The sequence below is a fragment of the Cervus canadensis genome, chromosome 3 (assembly GCF_019320065.1).
Source record: "Cervus canadensis isolate Bull #8, Minnesota chromosome 3, ASM1932006v1, whole genome shotgun sequence".
In the NCBI taxonomy this organism is placed as follows: Eukaryota; Metazoa; Chordata; class Mammalia; order Artiodactyla; family Cervidae; genus Cervus; species Cervus canadensis.
The window spans coordinates 85,932,677-85,945,189 of record NC_057388.1 but is presented as its reverse complement, the minus strand read 5'-3'; the positions used below and the strand labels follow the sequence as shown (position 1 = coordinate 85,945,189).

At 36.6% G+C, this 12,513-nt stretch overlaps 1 protein-coding gene across 4 annotated transcripts in view; it reads left to right on the top strand.

The window, feature by feature from the left end:
• GRM8 (glutamate metabotropic receptor 8) overlaps positions 1-12,513 on the top strand; it is an 850,596-nt gene that overhangs the window by 736,250 nt on the left and 101,833 nt on the right. For all 4 annotated transcript variants that reach the window (XM_043463632.1, XM_043463633.1, XM_043463634.1 and 1 more), the window contains exon 9: positions 6,732-7,667. In XM_043463632.1, coding sequence (XP_043319567.1) covers positions 6,732-7,667 — 936 coding nt within the window. The remainder of the gene's footprint in view (positions 1-6,731; positions 7,668-12,513) is intronic.

Genomic DNA, 12,513 nt, shown 5'->3' with positions numbered 1-12,513 from the left:
TCTTTTCATAGCTATTGTTAAGGTTTCCTCAGACAACCTTTTGGCCTTTTTGCATTTCTTTTTCTTTGTCCCTTCAGAGGATCCCAACTACCACTTTCAACATAACATCCAAACTCCTCTCAATTGCATGTAATTTTCTTTTAAAATGATCTTGCATTTTCTCTCTTCCTTAGCCTACCTCTTGCCACTCCATCCAGTATTTTAATCTGTATTTTTGCTATTTATTATTGCTTTAATTTCTCCAGTTTGTTATGGCTTCTCATCCCTGAATTTTAATGTCTTTTTTTTTTTTTTTTTTTTTTTTGGCTTGATGCCTTCTTGGGATTCCTGTTCCTGGTGGTTTATATCCTATACAGCCTTCAGGCTGCTGTCCATACATCCCAAAACCCCAGGCTGAGTGCCCCTGCTGAATCCTCTGCTAGAAGCACCACTTCTTCCCTGCTCTTCTTTCTCAGGGAGTCTAATACTGAGCTGCGACTGGCTCTCTGCCATCTCTTTGCCCACCTGCACTGACTCTGGAGGCCATGGACCATGTCTTGGTCACTGTTGAAATCTCATGTTGAGTCTTGTGTCTCAAACAGAGTGGATATGCAATAAGCTTTTTTTATACAGCAAATGAAGTACTGAATGTTAATTCTTCCTGACTGTATCAACATAGTTTGCATATTTAAAAAATAACAGCTTTATTGAGATAATTCAAATACCATAAAGTTTGCCCTTTTTAAAGTACATAATTCAGTGGTTTTTAGTATAGTCAGAGAGTCATGTTATCCATTGCCACTAATTTTAGACCATTTTCATCACGTCCCAAGAAATCCTCCCTATTCCATTCTCTCCTTAACTCCTGGCAGTCACCAATCTACTGGCTGTCTATGCCTTTGCTTATTCTGGGCAGTACATATAAATTAAAATCACACACTGGTCTTTTTGACTGATTTCTTTCACTTAGCATATTTTCAAGGCTCGTTTATTCCATACCATATAATATTACTTTGTTTCTTTTTATTTCTTTTTAATATTTGATTGAATAGATAAAGTATATTTCTTTAATGGACATGGATTGTTTCTGCTTTTTTGCTGTAATGACTAATGCTCTTATGAAATTCATGTACAAATTTTTGTGTGAGCATATGTCTCTAGTTTTCTTAGACTGAAATGATTTAGGAGTGGAATTGCTAGGTCATATGGCAATTCTATGTTTAACTTTTCACGGAAGTGCCAAACTGCTGTCCAAAATAGCTGTACCATTTTACATTACCACCAATAATATAAAGAGTTTTAATTTCTCCATATCTTCAATAAAACTTGATACTGTCTGTATTTTTTATTATGACTATCCTAGTGGGTACTATGGTTTTGTTTTGCATTTCTCTGATGACTAATGATGTTAAACATCTTTTCCTGTGCTTATTAACCACTCATATCTCTTTTTTTGAGAAATGTCTCTTCATTTCTTTTGCTTATTTTTTAATTGGATTTCATGCTTTTTTAACAGTTTAATTCTAAGAGTTTTAAAATATATATTCTGATATGAGTTCTGTATCAGATATATGATTTAGAAATATTTTTGCCCACTCTGTGGGTTGTTTTCTCACTCTCCTAATGGCATCTGTTGAATTATGAAAGTACTTAAGATTAATGAAGTCTGATTTATTTATTTTTACATTGTTGCTTATTCTTTTGGTGACATGTCTTATGCCAGAACCATTGTTGAAATTTTTTTTTCTCCATTGAAATTTATTTTTTTCCTCCATTGAATTTTCTTGTCAGCTTTGTAAAAAAATCAATTGATCCTATATGTAATAGATTATTTCTGAGCTCTCAATTTTCTTTTATTGATTAGTCTTTCTTTGTGCCAGTATCATGCTGCTTGATTAATGTAGCTTTGTATTGTAGGAAATTTTAAAATTGAGAAGTGTAAATTCTCCAACTTCACTCTTTTAAGATCATTTTGTCTATTCTTGGTCCCTTATATTCCCCTATGAATTTTAGGATCAATTAATCAATTTCTTCAAAGTAGTCAGAAGAGATTTTAATAGAGATTATGTTGAATCTGTTGATTAGTTTTGTGAGTATTTCCATCTTGGCAATGTTCAGTCTTCTGATCCATGAACTTCGAATTTCATTTATTTCTTTAACTTTCTTAAAATGATATTTTGTAGCTTTAAGTTAAAAATATTACACTTTACTTGTTGTTTATTCCTAAGTATTTTATTTTAAATGCTACTGTAAGCAAAATTTTAATTAATTTAAAATTGTCTTTTTAAATAGGAGGAGTATTTACATTTTTAGAGGTTATGTAGACCTGTAACATCACACAAAACTGTGACTTCAATCTGGGGATCATACACACCTACTAGATTTGCAAAGGACACGAAACCTACTTACCACTTTGAACAGAAGTAGAAAGTTTTACATGACCCAAAAGAAAGGATAGATAGTAAGGAAACAATATATATTTATATATAAACATTTATAAATATGAATGTATAAACTAATATATTGATAAACTTTATTTTGAGTTGCATTAGCAACACCATATGATTCACAAAATATTTAACCAAATTCTGATATTTAACATACTGATTTTAAATATTCATGCTTATTAATTACACTTGTTAAACCTATTGATTATATGGAAGTTAATGAGTAAACCTTTGAGAAAATGTCCAGTTTCACTTGAAATGATTGCATTATGCTGTTACATAAGTCAGATGAAGAACTGGGTTTTTGAATACTGGAGTGGCAAAGTAGTCATCAAAATGATTATTAATACTATGCTTATTTATAGAGCAACATGAAAAGAGCTAATTAAGGATGGTACGACTAGATATCAGTTATCTTTGTGTTATCTTTAAAATTTTCCCATAGGTATAGTAATCATAATGTTGAAGATACAACTTAATATGTGGGGAAAAGACACTGTAATAGAGGTATTAAATTGAGTGAGAATTTTGTATGCATACTGAAAATGATAAATTACAGTGGGGCCTATAATTGGGAAATATTTTTGAAGCCCTTTTATCAGGAGCTATTAGAACTACACAGAAGAAAATTATTCTATAAAAAATAATGTCTTTAATATATGTCTGGGAAGATTAAAGATTAAAAAAATGTAGGTACACTCAGAAAGTTTTGGTTTTGTGGTTGTTGGTGTATTTGTCTGCATTAATAATAGAATTTGACAGCAGAAGCTGGTTGATAGTTCATGTTCTATAAAATGAACTGGACTGGGGCCTACAGAATGGATCGCTGTTGGTGAATATTATCAAGACAGGAATGGGCTATGGTTTTGTCTCTGGAAGGTCTATCAATATAGCTATCATCCATTTGTTAGAACACATGTTTAGACACAAACATCCTAATATCAGAATAATGCCAAAGGAGAGGAAGACATATTTTAAAATATTTTTACTCATTATGGAAGATACTATAATTTGTTAATATAGCAAAGCAAGAGGGCTGAATGATGTTTGTATTTTATAGCATAGTTGTGAAAAATAAAAAGTTTAATTTCTATTAATACTACTAATCTCAATTAGTATTATTTTTAATTTGGCATCATATCTAAAATAAATTATGTCTCAAATACTAATGTATTTACAAGTACCTGACTCAAGTGTTTGCTATTTTTTCCTTTTTGGGGTGGATATTAGTTTGCTCACAGACTTCAACTACGGTATCAAAACACAGTATAGTTATACATAATAGATTCCTTGATGAAATGCAGTCATGTATTTTTAACATGTTTACTGAAGCATACATAGTTTTCTCCATTATATCACAATATGTCATACATATTTCATGACATTGTTTTTTACTTAAAGAAAATTTACAGTTGTTAAAAGATGTGGTATTTTCATTGTCTTATAACTTTAATTTTTATTTATGGAAACATTTTTTCACTAGTTGAGTATTCAAAAAATTGATCAAGAAAAATGTAATGCTTAGCTTATAATGATGAATATTTATCTTCTGTAATGAGGCCTATCTGATTGAGTATATTTCTTTGTTAATAAGTCATTTCCTTCTAGAAAATAAAGTGCTTTGAGAATTAAAGAATCAGACATGTGGTTAGACAAGTTGACCTTTGAGGTCTCTACCAAACTTGAAGTTTAATGTTTCTGAGAATTTTTTTTTTTACTGTCATTTTCTTCAACAGTAACATTATAAATCTATAGAAGCCCCAAACAAAATGCAATTTTGGTTTTACAATAATTAGCTTTGAAACATAACCTTCACAAAACATATTTTATTATCTTATAAGAGTCCATTAGGGTATAAAATCAATATTTTAGCCACTCAGTGGAGCATTTCATTTTTCTCAATATTTTTGAGAGAAGCCACTTTCAATTTAACTTTTTTCTTGCCTAATGGAATCTTATACATAAATAAAATAACTTCTCTAAATCATTAAAAGCTAATAGAAAATTAACAGGGTTATGATAGATTGCTTTTCCTTTGTGGTGAACAGACAAGGTAGAACTAATAATCTTGAGTGCCCTTAGGACACATGAAGTACCATCTACTTTCTCAAGGGAGGATATTTGAAATTAAACATGCATGAATTCTCTACTTCACCTGAGGTGGGTTTGATGGCCCTCTGCAAATGTTGAATTTAGAGGCTACAATTCTCTGCCCTCCATTATTCACACCACATTCAAGAAAGGAAAGCATCCTTAAGCAGTAGATATATTTATGAAAACAGTCTCAGTCACTTAGTTCCCAAAAGGGAGGCAGTCTTAAGAGTGATGATAGAATATTGCTGACAGTAGACAACTTGGGGGGCATATTTTGGTATTAGATAGTTGTCACTACCGTCTCAGTAGATTCTCAGTAGACTGGTGTAACTGGTGATGTTCACAGAATGGGAAAGAAAGCTTAACTTGAGTTGCATTAGTTTTCCATTGCTGTGTAATGACTCCATATTTAGCAGCTTAAGACAAGCTCACACAGTTCCTGTAGACTGGAAATTCAGAAGCAGCTTAGCTGGGTTTTTCTGGCTCAGGGTCTCTCATGAGTTTGCAGTCAAGGTGTCAGTTGGAGCTGCAGTCATCCGAAGGCTTGCCTGGGGCCAGACAACTCCCTTTCTAGGTGACACCCTCACATGCATGGCAAGTGGGTGCTGGTTGTTGGCGGGAGGCCTCAGCTCCTTTCCATGGGGCTGTCGTAGAACTCTCATGATAGTCTGATTATTTCCTTGAAGTGAGCAGTCCAAGAGAGAACAAGGCAGAGGCCAAAATCATCGATGACCTAACCTCAGAAACCACATGCCATCATTTCTGGAATCTATTATTGTTTACACAAATCAGTCCACTTAAAGTGGGAGAGAACTCCATGAGTGCATGATTCCAGGAGGTAAAATTATTGGGGGGCAGCTTGGAGCCAGGCTATCACAGGATATGGTGATTTTTTTTTGACTTTTTATAGAGCTGGTCTTGGAAAAAATAGTTTTTCGTTTTGTTTTGTTTTAAACATTCCTTCAGCTCTTACCTCTCTGCCTCTTTGAGCAATCCTTTATTTCCAGATCTCAGCACTTTCAAGTTGGCTTCTTCTACCTCAGGGGTACCCCTCACATTCTTCCTTCCTCACAAATTCAGTAAATGTTTGAGGATGAATTGAGTGTCCATCATTGTTTGTCCACATCAATAAACAAAATTGCTCTGTTCATGGAGCTTACCTTTTATATAAAAGCTGCTTGTCATAATAAATTGTTGATCCATAATTTCTGTTTTTTTTCCTATAGCGTTTGTGAGATTTGATGCTATTTCCAGGTAGATGATGTCAGAATTGATTTGACTTATAGGACAAACAGTTGGTGCCCCAGAATTTCTTTGTGGTTTAGGAAGCCCCTTTCCCCCTGTCCCCCACATTGGAATTGGGTCCAGAACCTCTAGTAAACCAATTTAGGGTAAGGGGTCAATGACTGGCAAAATTCCTTTAAAATAACACTTTTGTTTTAATAGAGATAGTCTATGGTCTAATTCAAAAGAGTGAGAGGGAACCCTAAGGCCTTGACATAGAAATGGTACTAGGGGATCTCACTCATTTGTATCAATTTCACTGCTTTAAGCCTACTTTTGTTTAATGGAAACATCATCAAGCTGTCTCACTCAGCAAGGTCTTTTCCACAATGTGAAAATGCAAGGCTGAAGGGAATAAGTGAATTTGAATGTTAAACAGAGGCAAAACCATTCATATAATTGTCGCTATGGACACATGAGAAGTGTCAGAGATTAAAGTAGCTAGTTTTGCCATTTCCTTTAGAAACCGACACAGTGAGACTTGAATTTCCCCAAATATGGTAGAAAGGCTTGGTTCATTGTTTATATGTGTATTTATATCCTAGCCAGTATTTCAGAGCATTTATATCTGAGTTTAGCTCTAACACGTTTCTTTCCATGGGACTTTTCTTTCTTTCTTTCTTTCTTTTTTTTCTTTTTTTTTCGATTTTAAAGCTGTTTGGATCAATGCATCTTTCTCCAAATGTCAGATTGGTCCAAATCAAGGAGGTAAATGGAAACTAATGACACTCATCAAGTTGATGATGTGAATGATTTATTGGTCCCGATCATTTAACACTTTCATAAAGTCAGGGAAAGAAACTCTGGGCTCTTATTATGGTAAACTGTCCTGTCCGCATTCAGTGACTGATCACAAACCTGTGGCTAGGATTAGGATATTACAAATGGGGGGAAAATGGAAGGCTCATTAATATTTTATACCCACAGGTGGAAGACATGCAGTGGGCCAATAGAGAGCACACTCACCCCGCGTCGGTCTGCAGCCTGCCGTGTAAGCCCGGCGAGAGGAAGAAGACGGTGAAAGGAGTCCCTTGCTGCTGGCACTGCGAGCGCTGCGAAGGTTACAACTACCAGGTAGACGAGCTGTCCTGTGAACTCTGCCCTTTGGATCAGAGACCCAACGTCAACCGCACAGGCTGCCAGCTTATCCCCATCATCAAACTCGAGTGGCATTCTCCCTGGGCGGTGGTGCCTGTGTTCGTTGCCATCTTGGGAATCATCGCCACCACCTTTGTGATCGTGACCTTTGTCCGCTATAACGACACGCCTATCGTGAGGGCTTCGGGCCGCGAACTCAGTTACGTGCTCCTCACGGGGATTTTTCTCTGTTATTCAATCACCTTTTTGATGATTGCAGCCCCAGATACCATCATCTGCTCCTTCCGGCGGGTCTTCCTAGGACTCGGCATGTGTTTCAGCTATGCAGCCCTCCTGACCAAAACAAACCGAATCCACCGAATATTTGAGCAGGGGAAGAAATCTGTCACAGCACCCAAGTTTATCAGTCCTGCCTCCCAGCTGGTGATCACCTTCAGCCTGATCTCCATCCAGCTCCTGGGAGTGTGTGTCTGGTTTGTTGTGGACCCACCACACATTATCATAGACTATGGAGAACAGAGGACTCTAGATCCAGAGAACGCCAGGGGAGTGCTCAAGTGTGACATCTCTGATCTCTCGCTCATTTGTTCACTGGGGTACAGTATTCTCTTGATGGTTACTTGTACTGTCTATGCCATTAAAACAAGAGGAGTTCCAGAGACTTTCAATGAAGCCAAACCTATTGGATTTACCATGTATACCACCTGCATCATTTGGTTAGCTTTCATCCCCATCTTTTTTGGTACAGCCCAGTCAGCAGAAAAGGTAAGAAATGCATTTGCCAATCGTTTTCCTGGAATTAATTTCTTCCTTTAGGATGTTTCCCCTTCTTTCGCTTTGGCTCACGTGTATTTTCCCAAGAATCCTGGTGTATTATATATATTCAAGGTCACTTTGCTCTGAATATTTGTAGACTGAAGCTGAATTTCCATGAAAAACACTTTAATGTGTTTTCCTTGACGAGGTTGAAGATTGACAGAGCTCACATCACTTTCTTGGTCCTTCCTCCCAGCTCTGTTATCAACTAACATAGCTGTTCTTTTCCAAGTGTTAAAAGAGGAAGGGAGAAAGGGCAGACATGATTCAGAGGAGTGAGCTCTGCCAGAGGTATCTCAGTGCATGACAAATGCTTCCTTTTCTGGTTCTAATGTGACTCTGAAAGAAAGCTATTTCTTAATAATCATGATGGTTTAATCATCGAAGCAAACTGCAACAATACAAAGAAATTAAATGGCTTAGTTCAATCTGAACCATCTTACTATGTCTCTTTAGTCCCACATTTTTCCATATGTGGAGGATGGTGGGGAAGGTTTAAGAAGCAATGGATAATTATATAATACAGTTTATATTTTTTTAGAAATTGAAGATCATTTGAATTTCCCAAAATCATTTTATTTTGTTTCTAATCTTCCATAAACTTCTCCATATAAAACACTGCATGTAAAGAACATCTGTGTTTGAAAGGAAATACGTGCTGAACTGAATGTATATGTATCTATGTATAGAAAAGCAAAGGATTAATGTTAACCATGAATTCAAGGTTTGGGTGGTGTGCCGGAGACAGACAGCTTGTAAAACAAAGGCAAATGCTACCGTTCTAAAGGGATAGCTCTTCAGCCTTAATTGTATACGAGAAAGTTCTTCTCTTGGTGTAAAGATGTAAAGATTGTTCCATTCTCCATCATCAGAAGTCATGAGGAATTCAAAATATCTGGGGTGGGGGTGGCAGTGGCGATTATAGTCCCTGGATTCTAACATTCCAAGTAAGGTCCTGCATAACTCTTAAAATTTCAACTAATTCAGAGGAAAAATACTCAACAAGCGCATGGAGAGCTCATTAGTATGAGCATTCATCCCTTACTCGATCAATGTGGTCTTCAACTTTGAAAGATAAAAAATGTACTTCAGCAAATGCACCAGTGAACAGAGCAAATTTGCCATGGGTTCCAGACCTGTGACCTTTCTTGACTTGACTGATCTGATGGAAGTCCTTGAAAATGGCAGGAAAGTAAAGTAAGACAGTTTGGGGCTCTAAAGCTAACAACTAGAAAACATTATATTTTGGCATATGCAGATAGGAATCTATTAGGATCAAATTTGTAAATTTTACAAAGGAAGAAATTTGTGTCTCTCAAAGTTTATTAGATCTGTTTAGACATGGTTAGTTGGACTAGTCGGGAAAACAATATTTTTCAGGGTCTGGAAATGTCCACATTAAATGAATTATTAATAACATCAATTTAAGTGGTACTTGTATTTGTGTTTGAATATATTTTAAATATATTGTTTTACCTGGAGAAAGCCAGAGATAGTTTATTTTGCTTTCTTGTGGACAACAATTTTTTTCCCACTGTGCTGGGTCTTTGTTGTTGCTTGGACGACTCTTTAGTTGCCGTGAGTAGGGGCTACTATCTAGTTGTGGTGCGCAGACCTCGCATTGTGGTGGCTTCTCTTGTTGCGGAGCACAGGCTCTAGGCACATAGACTTCAGTGGTTGTGGCTCCCAGACTCTAGAGCACAGGCTCAATAGTTGTGGCGTAGGGGGAACCCAGTTGGTCCACGACATGTGGGGTCTTCCCTGATCAGGGATTGAACCTTCATCTTCTGCACTGGAAGGCAAATTCTTTACCACTGAGCCACCAGGGAAGCCCAACAATAAATATATAGCCAAACAAAATCTCCTGAGCTCTGACATCTAACTCTCTTTTTTTTTTTTTTGCTTTCACTCCCCTTACATTTTATAAATGACAGCCTGCTCTTACTTTTCATGTTGTGACTTCAAGGGCTTGAGGGAGAAAATGTAAGTGCTTATGAGATGTTATTTCTATTCAGATAACTCTTTCAGTGACTTGATTTTTAGAATAAATAAAATCATGGCCCTACATCAAGCTATTGAACACCCTCATAGTAATTCAAACACGGATCATACTAAATTATTTTTTAAGGTAATTGAAAAAAAAAAAATGACCACTGAATCTCAGATCAGAAATTCTGCAGAGTTGCAGCTGTCCCCTGAGGAGCAGTGGTGGAGACAGTAAGAGTTTCAGGATGAAATGGACACATGAACAGGTCAGGGGGTGGAGGCTGCCCAGTGCTGCAGGGACTATGGGATTTGTACCACTCCATCCAAAAACCTCGAGTTTATGTACATACTTATGGGTGTGGATGTATCAGTGCCTCCAGAGAGATGACTGAATGCTAGCTAGCCAGAATCCCTTTTCTTCTTTCAGCTTTGTGGAATCATAGTAAGTCAAAGAAGCATAATGTAAGACCAATTTATAAAATATGCTAATTGGAATTTATTTGTATTGATAATATGATTGAACGTGGAGATGACTGAAGAAATCAAGAAGAAACACTAATTTTAGGAGTTTTCAGAACATTGGAAAGTGCTCAAATTGTTTAGTTAGGCTTGGAGATGCTTAATTTAGACCAGCTCTACACCAAGAGCTATTATATGATAAGTAGCTGAGATTTACTACTAAAGTCTTTTGTATAATACACTTTGTCATCCTAACACTTCACATTCAAATTTGCTTCCTGCTATTCTTTGTCAAAGTATCTAATTATTCAAAACAATACACAAAATGTTTGAAACTGTTTATTTTTTTTTTGCATTGCTAAAATTACTGACACAGGTATTAAAAGTGAATAAAACATTTATATCTCTAAAGGCAGGCTTTCTCTAAGTTTTATTGACTTTGGAAGACCAAAGAGTGGGTCAGCTCTCCACTCCCATTTATAATGCTCAGCCAGTTAACTCCGCATCATCGGCTTGAAGTGTTCGCCACAGTCAGGCGGCACACACAGCCATTAATTCAGCAGATCCTTATTGAGCATTGTGTCCAGCATCGTGCTAATTATTGAGCCATGTCAGTCTGATTCCCAGAGCCTTCCCGGTACAAAGGCCCAGCCTGGCTCCCAGCCGATGCTGTCTGACGCCTGCCAGCTCCAGCAAGTGCCAGGCTCAAGGGCAGGAGAAAATCAAGCTCAAGGGCAGGGGGAGATGGTGAGGAGTCAGATGTGAGATGAGAAAGCCAAATGAGAGCTATGCGTCCTGTGACACGGAATTTATAATGTGGAAGTAGCAGAAGAGCAAAATTTCTTCCAGTATGCTTTGAATACTGGAAATGACAACCCACTCCAGTATTCTTGCCTGGAAAATTCCATGGACAGAGGAGCCTGACGGGTTACAGTCAGGTTGCAAAGAGTCAGACACGACTGAGCTACTAACACTAACACCCTATACATTGAATTCTGTTTCATAGAGACATATCTATAGGAGAAAACCCATCTAGCCACATAGGTCTCTCTGAAATTATTACAGAAGTAGGAATAAAGAGTAAAATTAGTTGAATAATTTAAACAGATGTTCTAGAAAACCTCTGAGTAAAATCCAGTTATAAAGGGACTTTTGTAGCATTCATGAGGACAGAAAGCTCTCTAAAGTATGTCTTCATTCAATGACAAAACATTATTTAAATTTCCCCACATTCTATTTCTTTCAGATTTTAAAATCAAGATGAGTCACATTTTTTCCTAATACATTTTAGTGACATCGTTTATTAGCTTTGTACCTAGTGCTGCATTCTACTAAATCATAGTTTAATTACACTTTTTTTTCCTATAAAAAATCAGCCTGTGGGGAGGGGCGGAGACACTGAGACATGAGCAGGGACCAACGTGAACTTTCATCATTAGGTTGAAAAGACAAAAATTAAAAATATAATTAACGTAATAGTCAGGAAGAGAATACTCAAGGGTGGTTAAGGGTTGTTAGGATGGCAGAAATATCTTAAATACATATTTTACTATGTCTAATTGAGTTCATAAAGCCTAGATAATCAGACAAAGGTTATGACACTGCCAAGCTCCAAGGAACACAGTGCTTCAACCAGAGCATAGGGTGGAAACAAAACAAAACACCCTAGAGACAGAAAAGAAAATAAAGCTCCAAAATGTCAAACAGCCCATATGTCCTGAACCAACCTTTCTTCCTTCACCTGGATGAGTTGTGCAGCCTCTGTCTAGTACCCTAAGTCAGAAACCTGGTGTTATGTTAGACCCCTCCCTCTACTCACCTCTACTCCCTCTATCCACCCTTTTATTTCCTCTTCTCACCTTCCAGTGTCATCCTTTATCAGTTCATGGAGGGTAAGTTGTGTCTGATGTGTATCTGAATGAATACGTCTCTTAACGTTACAGCCTTTTGTGTAGTATGTTCTCAACTAATGCCTATTGAATGAGGAAATGGAGTGCCTTCTTTGCACATTAATAACATGATATAATAATAAAAATGCTTGATTGTTATTTTATTATTTAAGTTAGAGTATGACATAATGGTAACTTTATATAGTGATCATATTAACTTTTTTCCTGAAAAATATTTTTCCTTGAATGATGGGCCAAATGCATTTCTTTAAAAATTTTTGTCAGTATCACTTATTGTGATATAGGACTGCTAAATATTTAGGGAGAAATATAAAAAGGAATTCTTAAAGTTGTCCTTAGTTCTGTCTAAAATGCACAACTCAAAGGAGAATTGATGCTGTTTTCCCAGATGCTTTTTGCATGACAAAAGCATCTCCCTTATGTTTTCACTCAATCCGTTG